The sequence below is a fragment of the Leuciscus leuciscus genome (assembly GCF_965113295.1).
Source record: "Leuciscus leuciscus genome assembly, chromosome: 9".
NCBI classification, from domain to species: Eukaryota; Metazoa; Chordata; class Actinopteri; order Cypriniformes; family Leuciscidae; genus Leuciscus; species Leuciscus leuciscus.
The window spans coordinates 23,562,653-23,575,330 of record NC_138733.1 but is presented as its reverse complement, the minus strand read 5'-3'; the positions used below and the strand labels follow the sequence as shown (position 1 = coordinate 23,575,330).

General features: G+C 35.7%; 2 protein-coding genes across 3 annotated transcripts; both read right to left on the bottom strand.

The window, feature by feature from the left end:
* Positions 1-7: 7 nt before the first annotated feature.
* LOC309505491 (synaptosomal-associated protein 25) lies at positions 8-7,360 on the bottom strand. 2 transcript variants are annotated; one of them, XM_082178866.1, is made up of 8 exons: positions 7,144-7,360; positions 5,201-5,375; positions 4,478-4,519; positions 3,586-3,634; positions 2,574-2,685; positions 1,955-2,092; positions 555-699; positions 8-455 (listed from the first exon to the last, which is right to left on the bottom strand). In XM_082178866.1, exons 2-8 carry the CDS (start codon positions 5,252-5,254, stop codon positions 390-392), a joined length of 606 nt encoding a protein of 201 aa, XP_082034992.1. In that variant the 5' UTR covers positions 5,255-5,375; positions 7,144-7,360; the 3' UTR covers positions 8-389. The 2 variants fall into 2 exon arrangements, with proteins under 2 accessions (XP_082034992.1, XP_082034993.1); XM_082178867.1 differs by having other exon boundaries at positions 5,201-5,272.
* Positions 7,361-7,490: 130 nt separating this feature from the next.
* capns1b (calpain, small subunit 1 b) lies at positions 7,491-12,265 on the bottom strand. Its single transcript, XM_082178865.1, has 11 exons — positions 12,107-12,265; positions 11,602-11,655; positions 11,479-11,509; positions 11,197-11,289; positions 9,555-9,612; positions 9,399-9,463; positions 9,222-9,290; positions 8,528-8,606; positions 8,246-8,362; positions 8,085-8,143; positions 7,491-7,972 (listed from the first exon to the last, which is right to left on the bottom strand). Exons 2-11 carry the CDS (start codon positions 11,646-11,648, stop codon positions 7,946-7,948), a joined length of 645 nt encoding a protein of 214 aa, XP_082034991.1. The 5' UTR covers positions 11,649-11,655; positions 12,107-12,265; the 3' UTR covers positions 7,491-7,945.
* Positions 12,266-12,678: the final 413 nt, after the last annotated feature.

The window sequence follows — 12,678 nt, the reverse complement described above, 5'->3', positions numbered from 1 at the left end:
ATTTTTTTTTTTAAGTTACTCAAAGTAAACAAAGACATAACATTTACCAATACAACTTTAAGACAGTCTGATGATTAGCTGTTATCACCCATGACAAGTGTTCTGGAGGCTTAAAAAACAAGTTAGCAGTCTAAAACATTTTATGTACAATGCATGTTCAAATCACAAGACTAGTTACAGTATATTAACATTCATTTCATTTTTCTATAAAATAAAGCTATGTTGTCGGAACATAATAATATGAATAATTTACTGTCATATCAGTAGGCAGTCATCCAAGTTCCATAAATAGTCATTTAAAAGATGGATAGCCTGATCATTTGTGTCATTTTGTGTGCACATTTTCCAGAAGACTGTAAACATGTTTAACAAAGGAAAATCCCATGTTTTTATCTTGCTATTAGCTTTGTGGTCCTCTGATTGGCCTCATTGATGCGGGATTCATTGACCATGGCCTGCAAAAAACAGAATCAAAGAACAAGGAATGGTTAATATAAATAGGTTCAGCTGCTCCTTGTATAACAGACGTCTCTGAACCCTTTCCAAACACTGACCTTGCTCTGTATGCGTTCAATCTGGACATTCTGAGTGTCGATTTCATTGCCCATGTCAAGTGCCATGTTTCTGAGGTTGCCAAGGATACTGCCGACCTGGGCCAAGTTTTCTTCCATTTCATCCTCCCTCACATCGTTTGTCACTCTGTCAAACAGATCACACACAAATAGTCAAAGATATACTGTCAACTCACTGTTGATCACTATACTATCCCTCCGCTTGCGGCGACTGTCATGGCAGTCGGGCAAATCCGCAATATTTTTTTAAAAATACTGCTGTTGTTCTATCACTCACTGTAGTTTTAAGAGATTTTTAGACCTAAAATATGTGACTCATAAACACAGCACCTATTTTACAATCTGTTTAAACGCTTTCTCAGATGCGAGCTCCAGGCCATCAGTGGCCGTTAAACGTTCATGTTCCCACAGATAATCAGCTTTATCTCGGCCAGTCCTTCAGGAATTTGCCGCTGGCTCTTAGATAGTGGTTAAACATGAGATATAATTCATTTAGTCTAGAAGAACCACAATAAGCATCATGTTTACCAGAGGTGGACAGTAACAAAGTACATTTACTTAAGTACACTTATCTGTACTTTACTTGAGTATTATTTTTTCTGGAAACTTTTTACTTTAACTTTACTACATTTGAAAGACAAATATCATACTTTTTACTCCACAAAATTTCTGTCAAGGTCCTTTGTAGTAGTAACGTCAGTCAGGGGATGATTTTGGTTGCAGGGGTTGCATTTTGGTTGGAATTGAAAGTCGGGTTGACGTGGGTCTCCATCAAGGCTGGCTAGCCTTTCCGGGAGGGGGCATAGTGTCACAGTTACATTCTGTTTGATTTTGTTTTCTGTCTTTGCCTTTTCTTGCCAGCCTGAGTTCGTTATTAGTTGCCATTGTTACTCATTTGATTAACGTTAGTCATTTTGTTCAGCTGGTCGTGTTTAATTACCTTTGTTTGTCTCCTGTATTTAAGGGGCTGTTTACACGACACCATTTTCAACTGAAAACGTAAAACTTTTAATGCGGTTTGGCCATTCATTTACACGACAACAGTGTTTTGGGTGCCTGAAAATGCAAACTTTTTTCAAAGTTTTTGAAAATGGTAAAAATGCGAATCTCTGAAGACGATGACGTCATGCACATGCGTATTACGTGTTCAGTCTATAGTGTTTAAACGCCTTCTAATGGCCTGGCAGCAGAATACAGTGTTTTTAGTTGTTTTCATGGATCCATGTGAATGTGGATCGTTTTGAAAATGGTGTTGTCTGCATATGGAAAATTCAAAGGAAAAACTTCTCAGTTTTAAGTATATCCATCAATTATAAATATATCCACCAAAACGCTTATTTATATATTTGAGAAAGAAATGGTAATGTCAAAAGTCCTGGCACCTTCTAATATATCCACCGCTCATGGTCATCTTCTCTCTCTCATCCACAACTCGAGAGGAGGGCTGGCTAGACACCACCCCATCTTGATTATTACCCCACACCTTCTTATACGCCCCACTTGCTTCAAAGTCCTTTAATCTGAGAGAAACCATGAGAAAGACACAAAGTTACCTAAATTAGTCATTTATGTTGTCAAGAACCTATACCTAGAGTATGATCTGTGAAATTTAGGCAGTAATTGCCTAAATTCTTTGAGTAGGATTCAAAGCTGACTCTGATGACACAGTTAGTTGATGTTGCATCTGTTTTGAATGAACCACATAAAAATCACAGTACATATTATTTGGTTGGAGTTGGTCAGTATATACTTCTGTAGTTTAAGTCATGAGTTTCATGAGTTCAATGGTAAAGACCAGTGAGGGTAAATTTTTTAATGGTATTATTCCTTTCACAATGTTATACACACACACACACATACACAAAGGTGTATGTATCCAACCACTTTACTGTGATTTCTTGAGTTCACACAAGCAACCACTGGCACAAAATGACACAAATGAGGTATGCAAAGTTTTCATGCAAGCATACTAGAAGCCGAGCCCCTCCAAACATCACATACTTATCACAGGAGCACAGACCGCAGCATTTGCCCAGATCTGTAAGGTTTTTCTCAGCTTCCCTCATGTCCTGGTTGATCTGGTCCAGCCCTTCCTCAATCCGTTCCAGTTGCTCTGGATGACGGAAGGTAGGATCACAGAGTATGGGAGTTTCAGTGGTTAAAGTATGGAGACAAGATAAAAAACACAACAACAGATGTCTCAGCAAGACGCGCCACACACCCACAAACAACTAAACAACTATGGCAGATCTAGCTCAAAACGACAAGCAAAACAGAGATATGAACTTAAACACGACTGAAAGACATTAGGATTTTGTGAACACGGGTGGCACATATTTTAGGTTCATTTTGAATGTTTGCATGGGGAATTGCATTCACATCTGCTCACAAAACAGCCAAAAAAAAGACAAAGATGAAGCAACGTCAAAGCAGGACAGGTTAACCAATGGGACAGAGGCATGGGCAGAGAGGTGACATCATTGACTGCCAAAGTCCAGCCATGGCTCAGGTGTCTGGGAGGAGACCTACTTTGTACATGGCCAGATGCACAGACCACAACACCTGGCCATGTCAGTGAGATTTTTCTCAGCCTCCTTCATGTCCTTGTTGATCTGATCCAAGCCCTCTTCTATGCGGTCCAGTTGTTCTGCCCATGAGGGGGAGATAGGGGAGGGCATGGGTGGCAGCAGGAAGGGCAATTGAAAGGGGTAGAAATATGCGAGCATGCACACACAAACACATACAGGGTACGTATTTCTATATGCACATATATGGCTGTATATATATATATATATGTTGCAAAGGACGAGTAAATAACAAAAGATGAAGAACACATTGTCCCCACATCTTGCACATGTTATCATTAGCATACAGATAATAGCTACCTGTCATAGAGATGCAACAGGATTAATGAACAACTAATTATGCATTTGCAAGTAATTAGTTCATTGTTTAGCTGCTGTACATTTGATCTCTATTTAATTACGGCGAGTATGAAGATAACTCATTATACCTCCCTGCTCGTCCAGCATTACAAGCGTCCTGATCCCTGCATCTTTACTCTGTTGAAGAATTACACAAATAATTCAGTACGAGTGCACATTGACATAGATAATTCATCAATATTCTTTCAAAATAAATCAGCTTTATATACACTTTTGATTTCTTTCTATATATATACTGTACATATATATATATATATATATATATATATATATATATATATATGTGTGTGTGTGTGTGTGTGTGTGTGTGTGTGTGTGTGTGTGTATATACATATATGTGTGTGTGTGTGTGTGTGTGTGTGTGTGTGTGTGTGTGTGTGTATATATATATATATATATATAATATATAATATATATATAATATATATATGTTGATCGATGTTGATTTACAAACTGAATATCATTCAACAAAGGCACCATGTATATATATCACATGACTTCTTAAAGTTATATTTTACATTAGTGTTTTATGAAAGAATGAGAGATTTTAAGATGGGGTACTAAACTTTGAGAACATGAATTTAGTATTTAGTATATAAAAAAAAAACTTCCATAGATAGATAGATAGATAGATAGATAAATACGATTCTGCAATATTGGTGATAATATATTTTACTATCAGCAATTTTGCAGAATTGTAAATATTTCTTATTTATTACACATTATTACATTTCTTTGTTTTAAAACAATTTTGTTGCAGTTTAATATAGTATAATAATTTTTGTTTTTATCTTAGTAGGCTACATCAAGTAAAATAAAAAAAATAAAAAAAAAGAAATATAAGAAATGTTCTCTATGACCATGACATCATCATCACCAACAACTGTTGCTGATCACAGGATGAGGTAATTAAAATTATGAGACATATTATGAATGCTGTTGTTAATAATGATCACTCACCCCCTCCAACAGAAGCTTCAAGTTTCTGGTGATCTCAAGGGACTGTCGGAGGTAAAGATTCAAATTACAATGTTGACTAAAAAGAACATATTGAAAACTCAGTTCAGCCAGTTTATTAAGTGTGATTCCATGGAGTATCAGTTCTGATTAGACTGAATAGTCAGTTAGATTGTAGTGAAAATGACTTGAGGGACTTTTATAGTATTTTAATATCACTGTAATATTGTTGCAGTGTTCGACTCGTTGCTAGGCCAATTGTTTTTTATATTGTATTAGACTTTTTTATTAGTGGCAAGACAATAATATATGCGTGTAATAAGCACTCTGAATCTGGGTCAGAACCCAGTTGGGTTAATTTTGCCATAAAGACCGGCGAACTGTACATTATCCATTATATAACACCCAGTGGATGAATAATGGCTTCATTTATGTTTTCCTTGCTACGTCACAATGGGAATTATAATCAATCTGCAGGTGCATATAAAATATGTTTAGCATCATCATCCTGGTTGCTATGTACCATGGGAATAACTGAGACCTGTAGTAACCCTAACAAGGCAACACGGAAAATGTTTGATGTCATCACTGTCGGCCTGTTGATAAGCAGTTGTGCAGCCTCACCAAAACAGGACAGCAAAACACACACCATCAGCTGAAGATCCACACAAATCAATGCGAATCAATGTAGAAGTTTGCTACTTTAATCATTGTTGTTGGAATTACCTCATCTGTCACCTGATTGGCCCTCCTCTGCAGCTCCTCCACTTCAGATGTCATGGTGGAGTCGGCAGCCAGCTGAGTAATGCAGCGGGGGGGAGGACAGGTCGAGGGATGCGGTTATTCTTAGAGCAAAGGCTTTATAAACTCAGCATGCCTCAGATTGACAGCAATAATTGGTCTGGTACAACGGAGAAGAAACAGCACAGCATAAAATCAGACCCCCTCGTGCAACACCAAAACCATCATTCATTAATTGCTAGGTGCATCTCAGAATCAGCACGCATCCCGAGCATTAGGGTGGGAAATTATATATCTCGACCAACCTTAAACATCTGGAGCTTACATTGTTTAGAGGGTGTGTTTAAACTGTCACCGTCTTTCACACCTTTATTTTGTGACTAAAGAAAATCAGCGGTATAGGCATTTGAAACAATGCAACGAGGCTTATTTGCAGCATAAGTTATTTTGAGACATCTTCAGTGTCTCTATATACGTGCAATAAATTTGACATACACTACCGTTCAAAAGTTTGGGGTCAGTAAGATTTTTTACTTTTGAACGGTATAGTGTATGAACATGAACCAAAGATGCAAATATATGAAGAAAAGGTCAAGATGTTCCACATAATAAAACAAACACTTTCCATTTAATGTGATACAGATCTTGAAATGTTTAATGAAAACCCATCACAAATGTTTCCATTTTAAACAGCTTCTTTCATACACAACATATAACACATTTCCTCAGAGGAAACTGATATTACCTCTGTGGGTAGTTTTAATTAGTACATCATAAACTTAATTATAGTCTTATGATATTAATTGGGGAAAATCATTTATAAAATCGCCCTGTACATCAATCAACACAAATAATTCTGAATTATACAATTGTAAGAAACCTTTGATCATATGTGGACTAATGGATCGTAGCATGTGCATCTATGAATTAGGAACTAATTTCTAACTAATAACTAATTTTATGGTATCAGAAAACCACTAAATGGGTTAATGCACACAAACTGTAAATGAAGATTGTTAGATTAGATTCAAGTTAGATGCATTAGCCTAAACTGAGTGGAATTTATTGCAACTTTAATTTTATTAGAACAATTTTATTATTGCAACTTTAATTTTATTGACTTTTTTTAATTTCATGTTTTTCATTATTAATCATAATTTGTCAACAAACAATTTACTGTTATTTGATACGATTTGCATTATACCAAGAAGGCAGAACAAACTAATATTGATTTATCAATAAACATATAAGACCTAAATTTTTATCAAATATAATTTACTGGACTGGTTTGGCTGTGGGCCGCATGTGGGCATGGATTTAATGAGGGGATTTAATTTGTTCATTAGCAAAAGACCACAGTCCAAATGCAAAGGACACTAAATCAAAGCAGGGTTTTTTCCCTAAAGAAATTTGCTTGAAATTGTTATTAAACTCTTGTTAAATTGTTGAAACTCCAGCAAGAAGAGCAAAATAGTAAAAGCATCTTTTGGCAGAATGAGCAGTAATAACATTGCATAATAATATTGAGCTTATATGTTGTTGTTTTTTTTATCAATTTGCTTCCAGTACACATGAGACAATAATACACAGATGATATATTTCTATATATTTCTATACTGGAAGCAAATTCCTTGTGGGCAAATAATATATATAGGGAATATCTAGGGATTAATCTTGAACCAAATCAGATCTGTGATGATTATGTAATTGTTTGCCTTCACGAATATAAAATTAATAAAAAAAAACAACATTTATATCAGATTAAACTATAGGAGTGATTAAAAGAATAACCTCAAAACAAATAGCATCCCAATGCAACAATAAAGCATAACATTAAGAGATGCCATTTATTATGATAAATTAGATTACCAAAATGATCTAAAAGTTTATTTTTCAACTACATGTTTAAAAAAAAGAATGCAACTCACCGTATAACAGCAGATACACGCTTAATTTGTATTTCCCCTGAGGATGACGCAAAGATAAAGCCCGTTTTGTTCACCTATACTCGCGCTCAACACCTGTTTGCTCATTGATCTGATTTCAGCATCATCTACTCAGCGCGAGCAGCAGTTTGTCTTCATCCCAGGTAACTCTGAGGCCACGCCCCCATTATAAAGACGATTGGCTGTTGTTCGATATATATCTGGTGCTGGGCTGTTTAATTGGCTATTGTAACAGTCAGTCATTTTCTATTTCAGCCCACTGATGCGGTTAGATGGCGTTGCTCAGAGCAACCGGTGTTTGCACACTAATGAGTGGAGATCTGCATTGCTTTTGTGTTTTCAGAACAAATAACGTTTATTTGTACATCAGCTTAATAACTATGCAAAAATGACAGCTGATTCACATCCTCAGTGACTAAATAATATGGCTCTGAAATGTTATTTAAAGCTATTATCTAAAACAACATATGAATGAACATGGTTTTTAATCTTTGGTTGAATGCACTTTATAAAACTATAGAGCCAGTCATGGAATTAATATAAAGGACACAATTGGCATGGAATAAACTATGGAAATGTGGCATAAACTTGACCTTTAGAAACCACAATGCAAACACTATCTAGCGTCGCAACAAAGCTGCCATCTAGTGTAGAGGCACAGTATGATCATGCTGTCATGCTAACAATTAAACTAATAATTATGTCAGTTAATAAAACACAAAGACAGGCCACAAAGAAGAACTGACAACTTAATATAACCATTGTGCAGTATATTCGTCTTCATTCAGGAGTACATAGTCAGCTGCAACCACTGTGAACAAGAAACAAAAGAGAGTTATATAGAAGCTAATTTAGCAGACTCATGGTACAAGTCATAAAATGTTGGTTTCTTGTGGTCTTCAATTATAGTTCATGTACAGTACCTCTTGAATGTCGACTTTAATGGTGCCATTGTTGTCTTTATCAAGTGTCTTGAAGGCACCTGAAAATTTGAAAATATTAGCAAGGCAAGTTATGCTGAGTCTAAAAATATACTGAGCCTGTGATGAAAGAATAAAGACTGCAAAATATTCTGACAACGTACGACACATGGCATCCAGGCGCACAAGACACCCAATGAAATTATCAAAATCCATGTTGCCCTGTTCATCACTGTATCGCCGAACGATCAATTGGAAAAGCTGGTCATTGAGCGGGAACCCTAAAGGATGGAACGAATTACAAATGAAACCCAACAAAACATATTCTGTTCCACTTCTTTATTGTGAATAAGGACAGGTAGATATACTAGTATTTTTCCACAATATAAAAAAAAAAGCACATCGAGGACTTCAGCATGCCTTTCAAAACTGACAACACTGCTCACCTGCTGCACTGAAAGCTCCAGGTAGCTCACCGGACCCAATCATACCAGACTGATCGGCATCGAAAGTCTTGTAAATGCCCTGGATTTAACAAAAATAGTTTGCTCTGAAACATTTATGACAGGAAAGGGCAATCTGTTGGATGTACAAGAAAGCTAACAAATATCCTAAGTGGCAAACGTGTTGTTAAAGCAATTAGAAAGAATAATCCTGATCTTCATAATAGTTAGATGACACTAAATAGTTGCCTGAAAATAAAGTTTGTATAAGATAAAATAAAGGCTCTCACTTTATATTAAATGTATTTAACTACTATGTACGAACATTTATATTAATCATTTGATACAATCCATGGTTACACTTTATTTTAGGGTGTCATTGTTACAGTGTAATTATATATTTAAGTACCGAGTAATATTAAGCAACTACATGTACTTACTATAGGGTAATGGTTGGATTAGGATTTGGTTGCATGTGATTATGCATAATTTACTGTTATTACTATGGTAAGTACATGTAACATTATGTAACAGGGACACTGTAAAATAAAGTGTTACCCAATCCACTTATTGTGTACATTACCACAATAGGTACATTGTACCTATCAATCTATGCAACTATATAGTAAGACACCTAATATGTAGTGTGACCCTATAAGGTCGGGTACTAAAGGTGTAAAATGAACAGTTATTGTACCTGCCACCTCTTGATATTATTCCAAAGATACTTGAATTCCTCAAATCCCAGTTTTCCAGTACTGTCACTCTGAGAGCAGATAGTTAAGGCAAAATTGATGTACCATTTTAACACTTATTCACGAAATGTAATACTTCTGTTAACTTTCTGTTAATGATTAATTGTATTGAAGGATACGTCCATTACTGCGACCATGCTTCTGCAGGACTCAATAGAGAAACCATCCGTCTTCAGATTCCCATCTAGAATTGAAAATAAGGGATCATCTTATTAGCATCTTTTACGTAATGCCTCATTTGTGTCATATTTATGTATATTTTAAATGAAACTTACGTTTGGAAATAATTTTGTTAAGGATGTTCATCAGTTCATTAGGGCTCACCTCCATGTCCTATGATGAGAGGAAATGAATAAAACATGTCAGAACAGCCGCACTCTTCTTTCAATACAAGCTTAAAACAATCTCACTTTTTTTAGAGACTAGTAATATCCTAAACAAAGAACTTGTATATAAAACATATTTAAATCAGCAGTTCTCAACCAGGGGGCCACAGTAAACTGAATGACTTTAATTAATTGTATTAATTATTTAAATATTATTGAATTTTTTTAAGTGTAATAAAAAGTGTAAAAAAAGTTGTAACCTGGAAACTTATTTTTCCCCATTTCAGTAATTGACTCCCAGTTTCTGGCTGTCTTGTCATAGTTAATTTGATTATGCTGTTTGCAATGCTTCATGGGAGTGTAGTTCGTTGCCTTAGTAAAGCCACTGAGTACACAGTCTTGTACCTTTGTCTTTCTGCATGACTTTCAAAAACTATTTTGCTTCAAATCAGAGTTTGTAATGTTGTGATTCACCTTGTAGCTGATTGGCTTGGTTCAAGGGTTATTAGTCTTTAACAAAAACATTTTTTTTTATTTTTTTTTATCCCTATGGGAAAAATGAATGGAAAAAATACTTCCGGAACCAGTGCTACTGAATAAGGGGGCAGCCACTGTTACACTCTATTGTTATAGGAAAAAGTAACTTCAGTGATTTTCTCTAATATTCCCCCAGTTTCACAGACAAGGTTAAGCTAGTCCCAGACTAAAATGCATATTTGAGCTGTTTTAACTAAAAACAACTTGAACTGAAACATTCTAAAACATGTCAGTGCAATTGTTTTGTCTCAAGATGCACACCAGTAATGTTTTTTCTAAGGCAGTGCACATTTATAAAAGCTACTTAAATGCCCTAATTGAACGATGGCCTAATCCTGGTTTTATCGAAGCGCTGTCTGTGAAACCAGGCCATTATGTTTTGATAGTAATTTTCCAGTAGCGTAAAAAGAAAGTATCCCTTTAACTTTAAAGAGAGCTCCTGGATCTAATGAATCCAGTACTCCAGTAAAGCAGGCTTCCACGCCCCTCTATGATTCAACACAAACCAAACCAATTGGGTCACAAAGGCAGGAATGTGAAAAAGAGGAACAGCCAGCCACACTTCTTGCCCCCGGACTAGTTAAGCATGGTATAACCACGCCCAAGTTGTCATTTTGAAGTTAAGTAACTCTGAATGAGATATACAAGCCTATACGGAAACAAACACAAACCTAACTGAAAACAGAGGGCAAGTCATGCTGGGTGGAGCAAAGTGAAGGAATGTGGACAATGCATTGATGTGGAATTTTCTGGGTTGAAATGGAACATCTGATGAATGTGTTCTAATGTGTCTGATTTGTAAAACTGTAGTCAGACTTATGGATCTTTATATGCAGGTATAGGGATCATTTGAGAAGCATAGGAGGATACATTAGGATGCAGGTCATAGGGGATGATATATTTTCCACTAAGTGAATGAAGCTGACTGTGCTGATCTTATATAAGAAACTACTGCACCACAGAATAAACATTCCAAGACTCCAATAAAATGGAAATTAAAAACAACATTGGAAAGAACAGATAAAAAGTATGAGGTCAGGACAGGTCTACTCACATCCCCTGCAAGTTGTTGAAATACTTTGCGAAACTGCCTCTCCTCATCAGTTTCATTCTGGTTTGCATATGCGAGCGGTCTTCTGGGAGGAGGCTGGAAGAGCAGACAAGTTAAGTACTGTGAGAAGTGCATTCAACTTTTTCATGCGCCAAGATAAGAAATCAATGGACCACTATATTTGACTTCCAGGATTCGCCAAAGTGCTTAATGACATGGCACAACCTCAACCATAAACATCACCATGAAAAAATTATAAATAAATAAATAAATATGCAAACTTACAGGGTCTGAAGGAACAAACTGGTCGACGTTGCTGTGATGCATGGAACAAGCAAAACGATACCATGAATTTGTTGGAAATGTATTATTTGAACAAGCAGTAAAGTAGTAAGAGTACAGGCTTACCTGACTGCATCTACGAGCCCTTTAAGTAATCTTTGGGCCAAAAACATCTTGAGACTGAACAAGACAGGAAAAGAAAATATAAAAATGGGATTAGACAAATATAAATATACTAAATATACTGCAATAGATAGACACAGACCAATATCCATGACAGACAGCTGACTACTCATTTAGATAAGATTTAGATAAACTCATTCATCGTTATCTAGCAGTAAAAAAATTTTTTTACATGGTATTTAACGTTACGTGTGGTATATTTCTTTTGAAAAGGTAAATCACTGAATAAACAAACCATGTCAGTACTCTACTCTACAGGCCTAAGGGAATTTATATGAACACATGAATTGGTTACGCATTAGAATGATGGGGCTGTCTTGGTTAATCTAACGTTACTGTAGAAATCAACTTTAAAGTTACAGTTTAGCAGGCCGCTGTGGTTTAATCCTGACGCACATCCGAAATTATGAATGCTAACCATTTTAACTACTATTAAATAAGAACTTACCAGAACAAAGACGCTGAATGGGTCCAGCGAAAAGGTACAGATAGGAAGAAAGACGCGCAGCTCAGGTAAACAGGTAAAAGCAGCTGTTTGCAAAAGGCGATCAGTCAGTTCTTGATGAATAGAGCAGTTCTCCACACCCAGTTCTCTTATTTGTCAAACTCAAGGTCCTAAAACCAGCCTGGTTTCAGAACAACTGCAGAGAGGATGCGTCATGACGTCAAATTGTAGGCCAGATTAAACGCTCCCCAGTGTACAAACCCTGTACTACAGACCTGATGTTTGTGACTTTTGTTCAAAGAATTTCAATGAAAGAAAACATTTACAACAATATTCTGCTATTACTGTTTATTTTTTATAAATGTAACCAAATATCCAATGTTTATTAGCACACACACACAAAAAAAAATGCAGTTTGAAATGACAACAAAAATCAAGCAATACAAAAACCAAAAAGATATAAATATCTAATTAATATAAATATAATTAATTAATTAACCAAAAATCAAGTGTTTTCAAGCTTCCTCTTTTTTTATGTACTGTTTAATTTAGTTAAATGTGGTTTGTAATTAGAG

Bases quoted from the DNA above. Each gene is read 5' to 3' on its own strand.
- LOC309505491 (XM_082178866.1), bottom strand. From the start codon at position 5,254: ATGACATCTGAAGTGGAGGAGCTGCAGAGGAGGGCCAATCAGGTGACA. The intron at 3,635-4,477 runs GTGAGTGATCAT...ATTCTTCAACAG, and splicing joins TGAAGCTTCTGTTGGAGGGG to AGTAAAGATGCAGGGATCAG. The intron at 2,093-2,573 runs GTATGTGATGTT...GGTTTCTCTCAG, and splicing joins GGTCTGTGCTCCTGTGATAA to ATTAAAGGACTTTGAAGCAA.
- capns1b (XM_082178865.1), bottom strand. From the start codon at position 11,648: ATGTTTTTGGCCCAAAGATTACTTAAAGGGCTCGTAGATGCAGTCAG. The intron at 8,363-8,527 runs GTGAGCAGTGTT...TCCATCCTTTAG, and splicing joins TGGAGCTTTCAGTGCAGCAG to GGTTCCCGCTCAATGACCAG. The intron at 8,144-8,245 runs GTACGTTGTCAG...TCAAATTTTCAG, and splicing joins GCGCCTGGATGCCATGTGTC to GTGCCTTCAAGACACTTGAT.